General features: G+C 40.5%; 1 protein-coding gene across 21 annotated transcripts in view; it reads right to left on the bottom strand.

Moving 5' to 3' along the window:
- LOC105489089 (FRAS1 related extracellular matrix 1) overlaps positions 1 to 14,397 on the bottom strand; it is a 177,078-nt gene that overhangs the window by 125,058 nt on the left and 37,623 nt on the right. For 13 of the 21 annotated variants that reach the window (XR_011612591.1, XM_024795139.2, XM_024795138.2 and 10 more), the window contains exons 2-5: positions 12,417 to 12,855; positions 10,201 to 10,701; positions 4,898 to 4,992; positions 1,076 to 1,374 (exon numbers count right to left, since the gene is read on the bottom strand). Coding sequence is in view for 20 of the 21 variants with exons in the window: in XM_024795139.2 (XP_024650907.2) it covers positions 1,076 to 1,374; positions 4,898 to 4,992; positions 10,201 to 10,434 (628 nt within the window). In the remaining variant the exon portion in view is untranslated. The remainder of the gene's footprint in view (positions 1 to 1,075; positions 1,375 to 4,897; positions 4,993 to 10,200; positions 10,702 to 12,416; positions 12,856 to 14,397) is intronic. The other 8 variants (XM_011753748.3, XM_011753747.3, XM_011753749.3 and 5 more) reach the window with 1 other exon arrangement.

Genomic DNA, 14,397 nt, shown 5'->3' on the forward strand with positions numbered 1-14,397 from the left:
CATACAATCTCCACTGGTCTGTCTACTCAGTGAAATCCCCTCCCCATGTGGCTATCACACACTCAATTTCTCCATATCCTTCTAAGTCCACCTGGTCTTTTTACTAAGCCTTCCCTTAAACATTCTTTGACCACCTGAACCAACATGTTCTTTCTCACTGAAAACCATAATTGTCTCTCCAACAGTCTTTACATCTCTAACCAACTGTATTTTCACTCTTGTTTGGTATTTAATACTCATAAGCCACTTTTAAATTAAAAAAAAAAAAATTGTAGAGATGGGGTCTTGCTAGGTTGCCCAGGCTGGTCTTGAAACCCTGGCCTCAAGCAGTGTTCCTACCTCAGCCTCCCAAAGTGCTGGGATTATAGGTGTGAGCCACCATGCCCAGACATCCACTTTTTTTTTTTTTTTGAGTCTCATTTCTCTGACATACAAAATAGAACAAATGTGCCTTTAACTGTCATTCTGTCCAAATTCAAAGTATTACTACTATTGCTATGATTATCCCTTATATTTCTTGGTTTCTCATGGTTTCTAGAGAGAACGGGAGGTGCCCAAAATAGACTGATTGAGTGAATAGCAGAAGGAATGTTATCCATCAACTCTTCCTAATCTCATCTATCACTTCTACCCACTAGCTTTATTTCAGACTTGCCCATAATCCAATAATACTCCATCAATGCACCAACTACTACTGTTGCTATTACTAATAACAGCTGACAATTAATGAGTACCTACTGTGAACCAGACAGTGTGCACCACTGTGTTTATGTATAACCTCATTTACTCTTATCCTTACCCAACCCTACAGGGCAGCTATTATCCTTTCTCATTGTAGAGAGGCCTTAGACAGGTTAATAACTAAAATTACACAGAAAATAAAGAGCAGAGGAAGTTCTCAAAACCAGGTCTCTCTGATTGTAAAGTCTGTGCCCTTAACCACTAACCCACACTGTTCAGCCAGCTAAAATGTATACTAGTTGACTAGAACTCTTAATCATGGTGGAAGGTGAGCATGCATGGATATTTTTGTCAGTTTTAGTAATACCCAGATAAGCATTAAAAGACATCATACGGGCTGGGAAAAAACTGTGTGGCTGATCTCCACGAGGTTCTTCTGGTCGAGGCTCCCCCAAAACCATCTGGCCATGGGCTGGCAGCTGAGTTCTCGCAGTGTCCAGGCTGACCGTGCATTCCAGGCTAGCCATCCTATCATAATCGAATCTGAGCAGATTTTTATCAATCGCTTGGGACAGGCCATTGAATTCAGGCACTTCCAGCACATTGTTACTCATACGGATGATGTTACAGTCTGGTTCCAGGAGATAGACCCGCAGGATAAAGGTTTCTATGAAGGTATCTGTTTCAGTAAATCTGTGGAGAACACAGGGCAAAAGTAATATTAATTGGTGCTCAGGTATTTCTGATACCTGCATACTCAGCTGGAAGCTTGAAGGTTGGCCTTCACAAAATTTGTGCCACAGGTTGAGTTTGGATTTTGTTTCATGCTCTACTCCCAGCCTCTCTGTTCTGTTCCCTTCATCTCTTTACCCTGGTGTCAACACCTTTTCCTGTCACTTCTTCCTCCCAACATCTTTCTCTCAAAACCTGCTCTCAAACTCATCATGCATATGGATATTTAATGACTGCTAAGACCTCAGAGTCTCACTTCTAGCACATGTGTAATTTAAGAGTATCAAGCCTGTATAATTTCTGGATTGAGTTTTAATTCAGGAGTGAAGGGGTGAGTGGCTTCTGAAGCATTCAGGCCTTTTTGCCCTTCAGAAATACCACTACGTAGGCGGTCATTTGCAGCCTAGTTTGGGTGCCCAGCTCAGTGCTTGGCATGTAAAGGGTATTCAGCAATTGCCACTTCCATTCCCTCCATCTGCTTAGCAACTCTAATCTCAGGTTGTTTGAAGAGTCTAAAAGAGAGGGGTGTCATTTTTTTTTTTTTGAAGGGATAAAATTAATGAGTGATGAGCATGCATCAATAATGCAGCTTCTAATTGATGTGCTCTTATTATGGTGCAGGCATTATGCTAAATTCTCTATGATAGTATAAAATTCAATCCTTATAAAAACCTAGGATAGATATTGTTAATCCCATTTTATGGAAGAAGAAACTGAGGCATAATGGGCTCAGGTAGCTTGCCAAAGGGGCTGGAGAAGGAGAAGTGGTAAGAGGGGAACAAACATGCTCCCTGATTTTCTGCTGCCTACTACTCTGAATATTTTATTTCAAATGTGCTTAAGACCAAGAGGGGAAGAAGCTCCTCTAACCCTGCCTTTCATGTGTACTCTTCCAACCTCCCAGCAGCCTAGAAACCCAAGGAAGGAGTGGGAGCAGCAAGCATTCATCAGCTTTTTTTCTTTTTTAAATTTATTTTCATTTTTAATTTTTGTGGGTACATAGTAGGTGTGTGTATCTATCTATCTATCTCTCTATCTCTCTCTCTCTCTCTATCTATCTATCTATCTATCCTTTGTCTATCTATGTAATGGGGTACATGAGATGCTTTCATACAGGCATGCAATGTGTAATAATCCCATCTTAGTATCCATTTATTAAGCATTCCCTCAAGCATTTATCCTTTTTTTTTTTTTTTCCTTTGAGAGACAGAGTCTCACTCTGTTGCCCAGGCTGGAGTGCAGTGATGTAATCTTGGCTCACAGCAACCTCCGCCTCCCAGGTTCAAGAGATTCTCCTACCTTAGCCTCCCGAATAGCTGGGACTACAGGTGCCTGCCACCATGCCAAGCTAATTTTTGTATTTTTAGTAGAGACAGGGTTTTGCCATGTTGGCCAGGCTGGTCTCAAACTCCTGACCTCAGGTGATCTGCCCACCTTAGCCTTCCAAAGTGCTGGGATTACAGGAATGAGCCACTGCGCCTGGCCCACTTATCCTTTTTGTTACAAACAATCCAATTATACTCTTGTAGTTATTTTAAAATGTGCCATTGAATTGTTACTGACTGTAGTAACCCCGTTGTGCCATCAATTACTAGGTCTTACCCATTCTTTCTAACTACTGTTTGTACCCATTAACCATCCCCACGTTCCCTGCAACTCCCCACTACCCTTCCCACCCCTTCCATGCAAGCTCTTTGAAGTTATTTGTTTTTTAACTCTAAAGTGTTAGAAAGATCAAATGGCCCTGTATGCTGATTTCATATCTTCCTAAGGAATCCTTGGGTGCCGCTTCATTTTCTAAACACAGCATTTTGTTTGTGTCTCTCTTTCGGCACTTGTTCTGCATCATAATTACCTGCTCATCTTTTGCCTTCGACTACAGGCACTAAAACAATCTGAGTATTCTCATCCTTTTGTTTCTTATGCTCAGTGTACAGCCTGACCTGTAATAGGTGGTCATATATGTTTGTAGAAAGCTTCACTGTTCCAATGTCGTCTACAAAACTCTTTTACATTAGTCTAGTGCTTAAAGGAAATTCACACCAATGTATTTTAACCAAATATTCTTAAAAGCAATAAAAACCAAGGAAAAACCATAAAAGGCCTACTCCAAATACACGAGTTCTCAGTTACTTTTATGAAGTCAGATATACCATAATCATGAGCTTAAATTTAAAATTAATTTTCATTGGGATATAATTCATATACCACAAAATTCATTTTTTAAAAATATACAGCTCAGTTTTTTAGTGTAGTCCCACAGTTGTACAACCATCATGACTACCTAATTCCAGAACACTTTCATCACCCCCAAAAGAGACGCATTTCCTTTCCCCAGCCTCTGGCCACCACTAATCTACTTTCTGTCTCTATGAATTTGCCAGTTCTAAATATTTCATATAAAAGGAACAATACAATATGTGGTCTTTTGTGCCTGGCTTCTTTTACTTGGTATGTTTTCAAGGTTCATCCATGCTGTAGCCTTTATCAGTGCTACATTCTTTTTTTATGGCTGAATGATATTCCATTCTATGAATATACCACATTTTGTTTATCCATTCATCGGTTGGATTTATTCCATTTTTTGGCTGTTATGAAGAATGTTGCAGTGAACTTCATGCGCAAGCTCTTGTGTAAAACATAAGTTTTTATTTTTCTTGTGTATATACATAGGAGTAGAACTGCTGTCTCCTATGGTCATTCCATGTTTAACTTCATAGTTGATTTTTAAAGAATTTTAGGCTGGGCATGGTGGCTCATCCCTGTAATCCCAGCATTTTGGGAGGCGGAGACAGGCAGATTATGAGGTCAAGAGATCAAGACTATCCTGGCTAACATGGTGAAACCTCGTCTCTACTAAAAATACAACAAATTAGCCAGGCGTGGTGGCGGGTGCCTATAGTCCCAGCTACTCAGGAGGCTGAGGCAGAAGAATCGCTTGAACCCGGAAGGCAGAGGTTGCACTGAGCCAAGATTGCACCACTGCACTCCAGCCTGGACGACAGAGTGAGATTCCATCTCAAAAAAAAAAAAAAAAATTTAAGTATTTAATATGTTTAAAAATAGAAGATACTGCACTTTCTATAACTAAAGCAGCTGGTAACAAACAAGAAGAATTTCATTCATTTTTGGAATATGTTTTCCCCCCATTCTCATGAAGAATTTGTAGTTTATAATTTCCATTTTCCACCATAAGTGGTGGGTCGGAACCCCACAGATACCTATATAAGGACACTAGAGGGAAACGGGATAGGGCTAAAAATTTGCCACAGAGGAATCCTAGGGAAGATGACACAAGTGGAAATAAGTGAAAGCTGACTACAAATCTTGCCTTATCCACTCAGGCTTCCAGTTTCTGTTGATTACTTGCTTGTCTGGAATCTATTAACTCCCCTCATGACAATACATATCCACAAGAAAAGCCCTCAGAAGTACACAGAATGGTTACTTGACAGCAAATGACCAATCTTCCCGTGCCACTTACCTGTAAAGTCTGAGCTTCACTGTGTCTTCATCAAGAATTGGACAACCATTGTGAACATACTTGACTTCATTGGTAAGGAAATGGCAGTCAAAGACCTAGTTCACATGAAGAATTGGATAAATATCTATGAGAAAATTGGTACAAGATTTAAGATTTTGCCAGGAGAGTACTGCCTGGAGAAAATATGGTCTGTCAGTAACGTGTGTATGTGTGTGTGTGCGTGTGTCTTCACCACCACCACCTCTACCCTACCCCCATATCCAGTCGCCATCCTACTTAAACAGCTGTCTCTTGTTTTGAGAATATCTAAATTGTGAAAACCAAAGCAGATCAAGAAAATTAGTTACAGGATGATTACCTCTCTAAATAAGTGTCTTTTTACCATCTAGAGTGCCTTTAAAACATGGTTTCATTTTTCAAAATTTTATTTACCCCCTTCAAGGGTTCACAGCAATTGAGTTAGAGAGTTCTTTCTGTATGTCTGCATGAAAAGGCATGCTTCAACCCACCCACAGACACACTGTATTCTTTCTGTATATCTCTGTTCTCCTTTTATTTCTTTTTTTTCCGAATAGTATTCTCATATTCAAAGATGAAGTCACTGACTATGGACACTATTGTGGTTAATCAGAGTCCAACATGACCCAGAGTTGTGTCTTATATACTTGCAAAAGACTGCTTTCATTAGTTAAGCAATAGCAGAAATGGCAGATGAGACAAATAGAAATCTAAAAGCAATTTCCTCTTTTCAAATAAAATTATAATAGACTGTCTCACCTCACTCAGAATTATTAGAAGATTGTTAACTGTTATATTTTGGGAACCTGATTTTTAGAGGAAGAATCATCTCTCCCACCCATATCATGCCCCTCATTCTGCCCGATCTGACTTTGGTAGAGTTCTAATACCCTTGAGGTATGCATGCATGTCCACCATTGTGTTCACGGTGTTTCATCTGTACCTTTTCACAGCCTCAAACATTTTCAGACAACGTAATTCACTCAGAGAAGACTTTAACACTAATACAAATGATTTTCTTTTCCCACAGATATCATTGGTTCCTCTTTTTAATTGACAACTAGGAAGGAGATAAAGCAAAGACCTTCCCCATATCATTGACAAATAGTCATGGTAATAAAGAGACAATCTGCTTTGTTAAAAGAAACATCTGTTTTATGTTTCATACTATGTTTTCCTTTTATAAAAGGCGACAACCATAATTGTCCATAAATTTACTAACTAAAACAAAGGAGAGCTAAATCCTTTTCTAATTACTGTCTAGCTTTGTTTTTTTCCACTTCAACTCCTTTTCAATTACAATTTATAATTAAATTGTCACACATTCCTAACTCATTACTCACTTTAATGACAGTAAACTGGTTCAAACTAGAGATACTTCCTTATCGCTGTATTTCCTATTCAAAAAAGCAAGTTCAGTGCTAACCTGGGGTGCTTTCCACCCAGCAAATTTCTTGCTTTGGGCTAGGTGTGAGAAGTGCCATGTGTGAGGGAGTCTTGTCCTAAAACATGAGGAAAACATATTGCCGTCAACCTCATCTAATTGACTACATCAAGAGGGTTATCTGAACAGAAGGCACTGGTGTGCATCAATTGAAATCCCTTTCCAAATATTCAATAGGAAAGTGAACCTGTTGGTCCTAAGACAAACTTCAGTAATGAAATGAAAACACTAACTGAACAGATGTTAAACAAAACATTTTCTGTGCAAGTCACATGAAACTGTTCATTACACAGCAGGGTGTTGTTAATATAGTCGTCTTGCTAGAAATGGGTTCATGTAAGCTTGGCTTTCAGTTTATTACTAAGCGCTATTAAAGAATAATGTTTAGGCTGTGTGTGTGTGTGTGTGTGTGTGTGTGTGTGTGTGTGCGCGCGCGCGCGTGTGTGCATGTGCACTTAGCTATGCTTGATTTCTAAAACTCCATAAGAAACAAACCCCTAGGGAAGGACTGAACCAGCCTGGGTTAAAAACCAAGCACAAATTCAACAAAACAAAACAGACTTTACTTGGGAATCTTATTTTTGTTGAAATTATGAGAATAACCAAATAGGAACGATCACCTGGCAGTTTGAGAAACAAAGTTTTCCCACGATATAGTTTTCTCTCACACAAAGTTTTAATATTTGGCCAAAAAAAATGATGAAACTCCATATTTTAATGAACTCCTTTACCACAGAATAAATATTAGAAAATATAAATCCCATACCAACTTTAGAGGCTACAAATCCATTTGAGATGTCATATTTGCCTCTGGAAATACCTACACTAAGTATTCACGACTTGATTCTACTTTTTCTTAATGAGCAACAGCAGGTTAGGGAATCTGTGTATTCAGAAGTGTTTCTCAGCAACCAAGAGTTTCCTAAATCAGCCTGGCAATTTGTGGTTTCTTCTCTATATTGACTTTCTAGTAATCGGAGTTTTACCTTAAAATCAGAGAGTGTGAGATGGAGATGACTTGCAGGCCTATTCCAATCCTTGATTCTTGTGACCAAATGTTTTTTACCTAGTTCTAGTCACTTGGATCCCTTTTTGCTCCTCAGTGCCATGGAGCAGGCCAAGCAATCAGGACCATTAAAACATCACTAAAAACATATAATGGAGACAATTTTATTTCTCTCAGAGAGAGTGCCATATATGGTAAGGAGTCATAGGCCATTTGGGGTAGGGAGAGGAGAGCGCTCAGAGGCTGGCTTAGGTAACAATAGATTATCTCCAAATTGCCTACTAAGGAGGAGAATCTGGTCATCTGCAGGGCTTTTGTTTTTGCTCAGTTGGGCATGCATGTTTGAGGTCCAAACTGGAAGACAGCTTAGACAGCTTGCTACTGTGAGCTACCAGTGGGAATTTTGCTGCTTCTCTTTTTCACAAAATACTCAGTCCCACTTGTAAATAATTGTTGAATGATTTTTAAAAATACATTGATTGGAAGAGGTACCATATTATCAATCATCAGTCTTTATAAGACACCCATGTGTGCCAGTACAGCCCTAGGTTCCTGCTTTATCAAAGACCCCAGTCCTCTAGGATCAGGGGTCCTATTTTGCCCTCTCTCAAGACTCAAAGGGCTATATTTTCCCTTTTTTTTTTAAAGACACAGTCTCATGCTGTCACCCAGGCTGCAGTGTAGTGGCACTATCTTGGCTCATTGCAACTTCCACCTCCTGGGTTGAAGCAATTCTTGTGCCTCAGCCTCCTGAGCAGCTAGGCTTACAGGTATGTACCCTATGCCTGGCTAATTTTTGTATTTTTAGCAGAGATGGAGTTTCACCATGTTGACCAGGCTGGTCTCTAACTCCTGGCCTCAAATGATCCACCCACCTCAGCCTCCCAAAGTACTGAAATTTACAGGCGTGAGCTACTGCAACCAGCCTGCATTTTCCTTTGCACCCCAGTCCCTGTGGTTGGGTCTCTATCACCCACTACTGAGCTTATTTGTATTGCTTCCTCATCCTATTTAGCACATTGAGGTTCCAGTATGAGCAATCCCAGGTATCTTCTTTTTCTCTGACTCGTAAGTGCCAATCAAAACACGTTCAGAATGCAAGTATAATTGGGAGTAACTGAGGAGACATTGCAACTCCCAAACACTTGGGAACACAATGTCTAATACGTGGAGCCATTGTTGCGTTCTAACATGTTTCAGATACCCATCTAAAGCTCTTTGACAATAAAATCTTACAAGCAACTAGGCAGAGACATTTGGTTGCTACCACATCAGAAATACCTGCAATGTGAGACCCTCTTCCAAAGAATTCTGATGTGTTTCAGAATGGGTCTATAACTTGAAGTGTGGTAAATGGAATGTCTAGAGATACCACTTGAGTTAGTATCCACCTAAGTCTTTTTATTCTCTCTCTGCAACACCTAGTACCACTTTTGAATAACCTCATGGATTATGTTTCTTTAGCCAAATGAAAATGAAATAATGTTCATAGTTCAGCAAAAGAGAATGGTCCATTTTTCCAGAAGCAGCAGCAGCATCTAGTGTTGAATATTCTCAAGATTGTTTGCACTGGGAGCAAAGTTACAGCACAGTGGGAACAAGTAATAAAATCAGAAGCAATTTTTTAAATTATGTATAGTGGTAACTCCTACTTTAAGCCAAAACAGTGTAAGAGAATATAGACTTTTTAAACCCAATGAATTAGGAGGTAACTCTTCCCTCTACAAAAGGATTGACCAGAGAATACCCTTACATATAAAGGTCTCCAAGATTTTGATTAAAAGGAAAACAATTAAGCAGATATTTTCAAAGAACAGTGAATATTTAAAGTGAAGTATCTTCACAACTCTTTTCTACTTCTTTTCCCTGACTCATAAAAAATGTTTAAGTGATGTTAATAGATGAAACATCTTCAAATTTTACCTTTGCTATGCTAAGGTCACAGGTATGTCCTAAAAATGTTTTGAAATTTTGATCTCTTATCCAAAGCCACTCTGACTGGCAATGGATGTGATAACCGCGGGCAGGAATAACTCCAGTGTAATTCTCTTACATTATGCTTTGTGCTTTTTCCTGTATAATTAGCTACTCTATAAGGTCAAGCAGCTGGTAAGATATACCAGAGTTATCTTCAAGAAAAGAGGAGAAATTGGAAAGACTTACTGAAGTAGTGCATTAAGAAAAAAAAAATACATGAATCCATATTAGTTTGAACCTGATTTCCTCCATAAGTGTTATAGTAATCAGGATTAAATCCTGCTGGTTTCAGGCTTGTAATCTGAAGTCATCCAAGAATGTTTAAAAATAGGTTTCACCTTACATAGAAAAGCAGCGCAATACTATGCCTGCTAATTGCAACTCCACCATTTCAAATGTGAACATCTTCGATTACTCATCTTGGATGGCTTGAGGAGAGACCCTTTACATCTCTGTTCTGTCTTTGTCCCCCCGAACACTTTTTTTCTTTTTCTTTTTTTTTTTTTGAGATGGAGTCTCGCTCTGTCACCCAGGCTGGAGTGCAGTGGCTCCATCTTGGCTCACTGCAAGCTCCACCTCCTGGGTTCACGCCATTCTCCTGCCTCAGCCTCCCAAGTAGTTGGGACTACAGGCGCCCACCACCACGCTTGGCTAATTTTTTCCATTTTTTAGTAGAGACGGGGTTTCACCGTGTTAGCCAGAATGGTCTCGATCTCCTGACCTCGTGATCTGCCTGCCTCAGCCTCCCAAAGTGCTGGGATTACAGGCGTGAGCCACCGCGCCCGGCCACATCCCACACACTTTCATACACTTGCATTCAAACACATGACTGAATGGAAAATCGCAGACAGGACCTACCTGTGGAGTGAGTTTCCCAACTCTCTGGGTTATTGGCTCATTCATCACAACTTCCACTTTGCAGGCATCTTTCTCTTTGGGGATGGCAAACTTCAGGTCATCTCCTGACAGGAAGGTGGAGTGGCCCTTCATCACCCTCACCCCACGGTTGACGCTGATGAAGGTGGGGCTGGCCCAGGCCAGGAGGAGCAGCAGCAGCAGGGCATTCACTGCCCCCCAACTCAGAGAGTTCATGCTGACAGGGCCCAACGCCTTTCTGTCCACCGGCGAAATCCCTTCAACAAAGGAGGGCTTCTGTGCTTCCTCCTGGAGGGTCAGCTCATAGTCCAAGGGGCAGGGCGAGGGGTCCTGACAACGTGCCCCGAGATCTTACCATGCCCCTTTCATTTCAAAGTCAGACAAGGAGGCCTTTCAGGCAATCCCAGGGCTTTTAATAAAACTCGCTGATCACTCCTGACAACGCCGGCAAGATTAATGGGCCTCCCAAGTGCTTTTCTAATCCTGCAAATGGGAGAAAGGGTTGGAGTAAAGCAAGAGAGAGACCAGAAGGTTTGTGTGGCTGTTCAAAATATTGCTACCAACAAAGGGATCTTTCAACCAGCCTATGAGTTCAGCTAAATTAAAAACAAATAAACTAACTTGACCTCTAGACCCATCTGAAAGGCAATGCAGCCATTTCATTACCCTGCTTATAGCTCCTGTTTCCGGACTTGACATACCCCAACTGGGATGCCAATTGTGTGGTCCAGTAAGAAACAGCCAGCCTCATTGCCAACAAGTGTGGCTTTTGGTTCCCTGAGTTCATAGACAGTTGTCAAACTCTTTGCTTCTCTTTCCTCATTTGTTAAGTGAGGATTATAATCTATTTTTTTTCAGAGAGCTGATAGGATTATGAACACGTTATTTGAAAACATGATTAATTCTAAATCAATTCTACCCAGATAAGAAAGAAGTTTAATGATTTGTCACACTGGGCACACTTCTAACTTTGCTGGGCAATGAAGACACCTAAGAAACATTTGAGTGGAAATTACAGAAAATATGCTTTTTTTCTAAGTGAACATTCAAGTTTTTGTTTATGTGTAAAAGAGACTATGAATGGGGTGACATAGCTTCAGCACGCACAGCTAATGACACAGCATATGGACATGCGTATTTATACTATCTACAATGCTAATTACATTCCTATGTACTCAACTTGCACAAATAGTCTTTGTTTCCACTTTATCCACTTAGAATTTCATGACAATTTCTCTGTGTTTCATAAGAACTGAAAAGATTATATCTAAAGTAAAATGCACTGAAATATATCCTTAAATTCAGAGTATAATTAGGTGAACAAATGGTGGTTTGTTATGCCCAAAGAAAGGCCTTCCATGTTAATAATTTCAATAAATTTCTGTGCATAACCAGTAGATACCAAAATGAATGTTTGTCAGAAGCTTGTAGAGGAACAAATGCCTCCATTATCCACATCTAATCTATTTCCATTCCCTTGTCATTCTTTGCAACTTTTCACTTTTGAGGCCGTGCCTGACATGTGTCACCTGATACCTGAGGGGGTGTACACTTTACAGAGCAGTCTGTTTTTTATGGTATCAGTCCCAGAGTAAAACTCTTCACACACCCCCACTGACTCTGTTGTCCACAATCAAGCTGATTTAGGTTGGCTTATATGGGCAACCATGCACATCTGGTTGTTGAACTTTGACAAGATACAATATTTTTTCCATTCATATTAGGCATCTAAGATAACAGTACGTTCAGGGAGAGGAGAGGCAACAAGATAGGTAGGTGTCTCCCCAAACTGGGAGGTAAGGGGGAAACTTTGCTTTCTGAGATTTAAACTAGTTAACACACGGAGGCTGTAAGGACTCCACACTCCTGCAGTCCTCTCATCTCACTCCATCTCACTTTGTCTCCTTACCTGGTTCTTTCTAGACTCCCTGAATCTTTAATGCTGGGACCCTAGAGTCCAGTTGTAGGACCTGTTTTGTATCTACACTCATTCCCTAGTGATCTCATTCCTTGACTTAAATATCACCTATGTACTAATGGACCTCAAACTTACACCTCTAGCCTGGACCCTCCTGCTTAACTCTAGATTTGCATATGCAACTGTCTGCTTGTCATCTGTGGGTGGTGTATAAAAGACATCTCACACTTCATGGAGCCAAAATTGAACTCTCAATCTTCCCTCCTTCAGTCTTCCTTACCTTAATTAATAGCAACTCCAACTTTTCAGTTGTTCCTTTCTTCATCACACATTCTACATCCAGTCAAAAAATCCTGTTGTTTCTTTATGGTAGACAGATCTTAGGTGACCCCTCAAATAATTCCAGCCTCCTAGTATCCAAATTTCCTTCCCCTTGAGTGCCAGCAGAATCTGTAACACTTCCAACCAACAGAATTCCACAAAGGTGATGGGTGTCACTCCTATGATTACATTTTATTATACAGGAGACACTCTCTTAGCAGACTGGAATCAGGGGCTCTCCTGCTGAACATGAAGAAGCAAGCCTCCATGGGTTCTTCTGCCACAAGGAAATGAATTCTGCCAACACCCTGAATGAGCTTGGAAGTGGTTTCTTCCTAAGTCAAGCCCCCGGATAAGAATGAAGACCGTCAACATCTTGACTGTAGCCTGGTGGCAACCTAAAGCAGAGAACCCAGCTAAGCCATAATCTGACCCCAGAAACAAGGGAAACTGTGAGATAAATTTATATTGTTTTAAACCACAAAGTTTTTGTGATTTGTTCCACAAAAATAAAAAGTTAATATGCTCTTCCTTCAAAACATATCCAGAATCCAGCTGCTTCTTACTACCTCCATTGTGATCCCCCTGGTCCAAGCTACCACCAAGTCTCCATGAGATGATTGCAATAGCATCCTATTTGATCTCCCTACTTCTACTCCTGCCTTTCCTGTAGGCATTTCTCAGCATCACAGCCAATATTCTGATTAAATGTTACTTACGTCACTGCTCTGCTCAACACTTCCAGTGGTGTCTCATCAGAGTAAAGCTGAAGCCCTGGTGACGACCTTGAAGACACTATGTGATCTGTTTCCCTCTTACCTTTCTCAGCTCATCTCCTGTTTGTCTTCCCTTTGCTGATTCTGTCCCAGCCACACTAACATCCTTGCTTTTCCTCAAACAAATCAAGATCCACCATTCCTCCTTCCTCTCACCCCCACTAAAGCCTCTCACTTCTGTTGTCTCTGACTTGAATGTTCTTCCCCCAGATATCCCTCCTTCCACCTCTCCACTCTCAAGTTCCCATCAAATGTCACACTTGCAGTGTGGTCAAACCTAACAACTCCATTAAAATTATGTCAGTCTCACCCCCTAGCATTCTTTACCACTTTTCTGCTTTGTTTTTAATCTTAGCGCTTTCTAACCACCTAACATAATGCATTTGATCCTTTATATTAGGTTGTTGCAACAGTAATTGCAGTTTTCACCATTACTTTCAATGGCAAAAACCACAATTACTTTTGTACCCACATTAATATTAGTCACTGCCATGTCCCTCACGAAGATGTGAATTTCTATATTTTTTACTCATGGATTTAACCCCAGTGTCTAGAACAATGCCTGATACATCAATAAATATTTGTTAACTAAGTGAATAAATTGGAGAAAACAATGCCTTAAATTCCCTTATAGTGATTATAGTTTAACCCAGGAATGTTAATATAGCTAAAAAGAAAAAACAAAAACAAAAAGGCCAGGCACGATGGCTCATACCTGTAATTCCAGCACTTTGGTAGGCCGAGGCAGGCAGATCACCAGAGGTCAGGAGTTCGAGCCCAGCCTGGCCAACATGGTAAAACCCCTGTCTCTACTAAAAATACAAAACTTAGCCAGGCGTGGTGGCAGGCACCTGCAATCAGAGCTACTTGGGAGGCTGAAGCAGGAGAATTGCTTGAACCTGAGAGACAGAGGTTGCAGTGAGCCAAGATTGCACCACTGCACTCCAGCCTGGGTGACAACTGCAAGATTCCATCTCAAAACAAAAAAAAAAAGAATTGGCCTCATAAGCAGGCACCATTAGCCATGGATCAAGATGCCACACGAATTCTGTTACTGAGAATCTGTCACAAAAAGGCAGATCATCCTGGGATATATGGACAAAGTCTGTTTTCTGTGCCCATAACACTGAGGTTGAGAGTCTTGACTCTGGAAAATGCCACACT

The sequence above is a fragment of the Macaca nemestrina genome, chromosome 14 (assembly GCF_043159975.1).
Source record: "Macaca nemestrina isolate mMacNem1 chromosome 14, mMacNem.hap1, whole genome shotgun sequence".
NCBI lineage: Eukaryota > Metazoa > Chordata > Mammalia > Primates > Cercopithecidae > Macaca > Macaca nemestrina.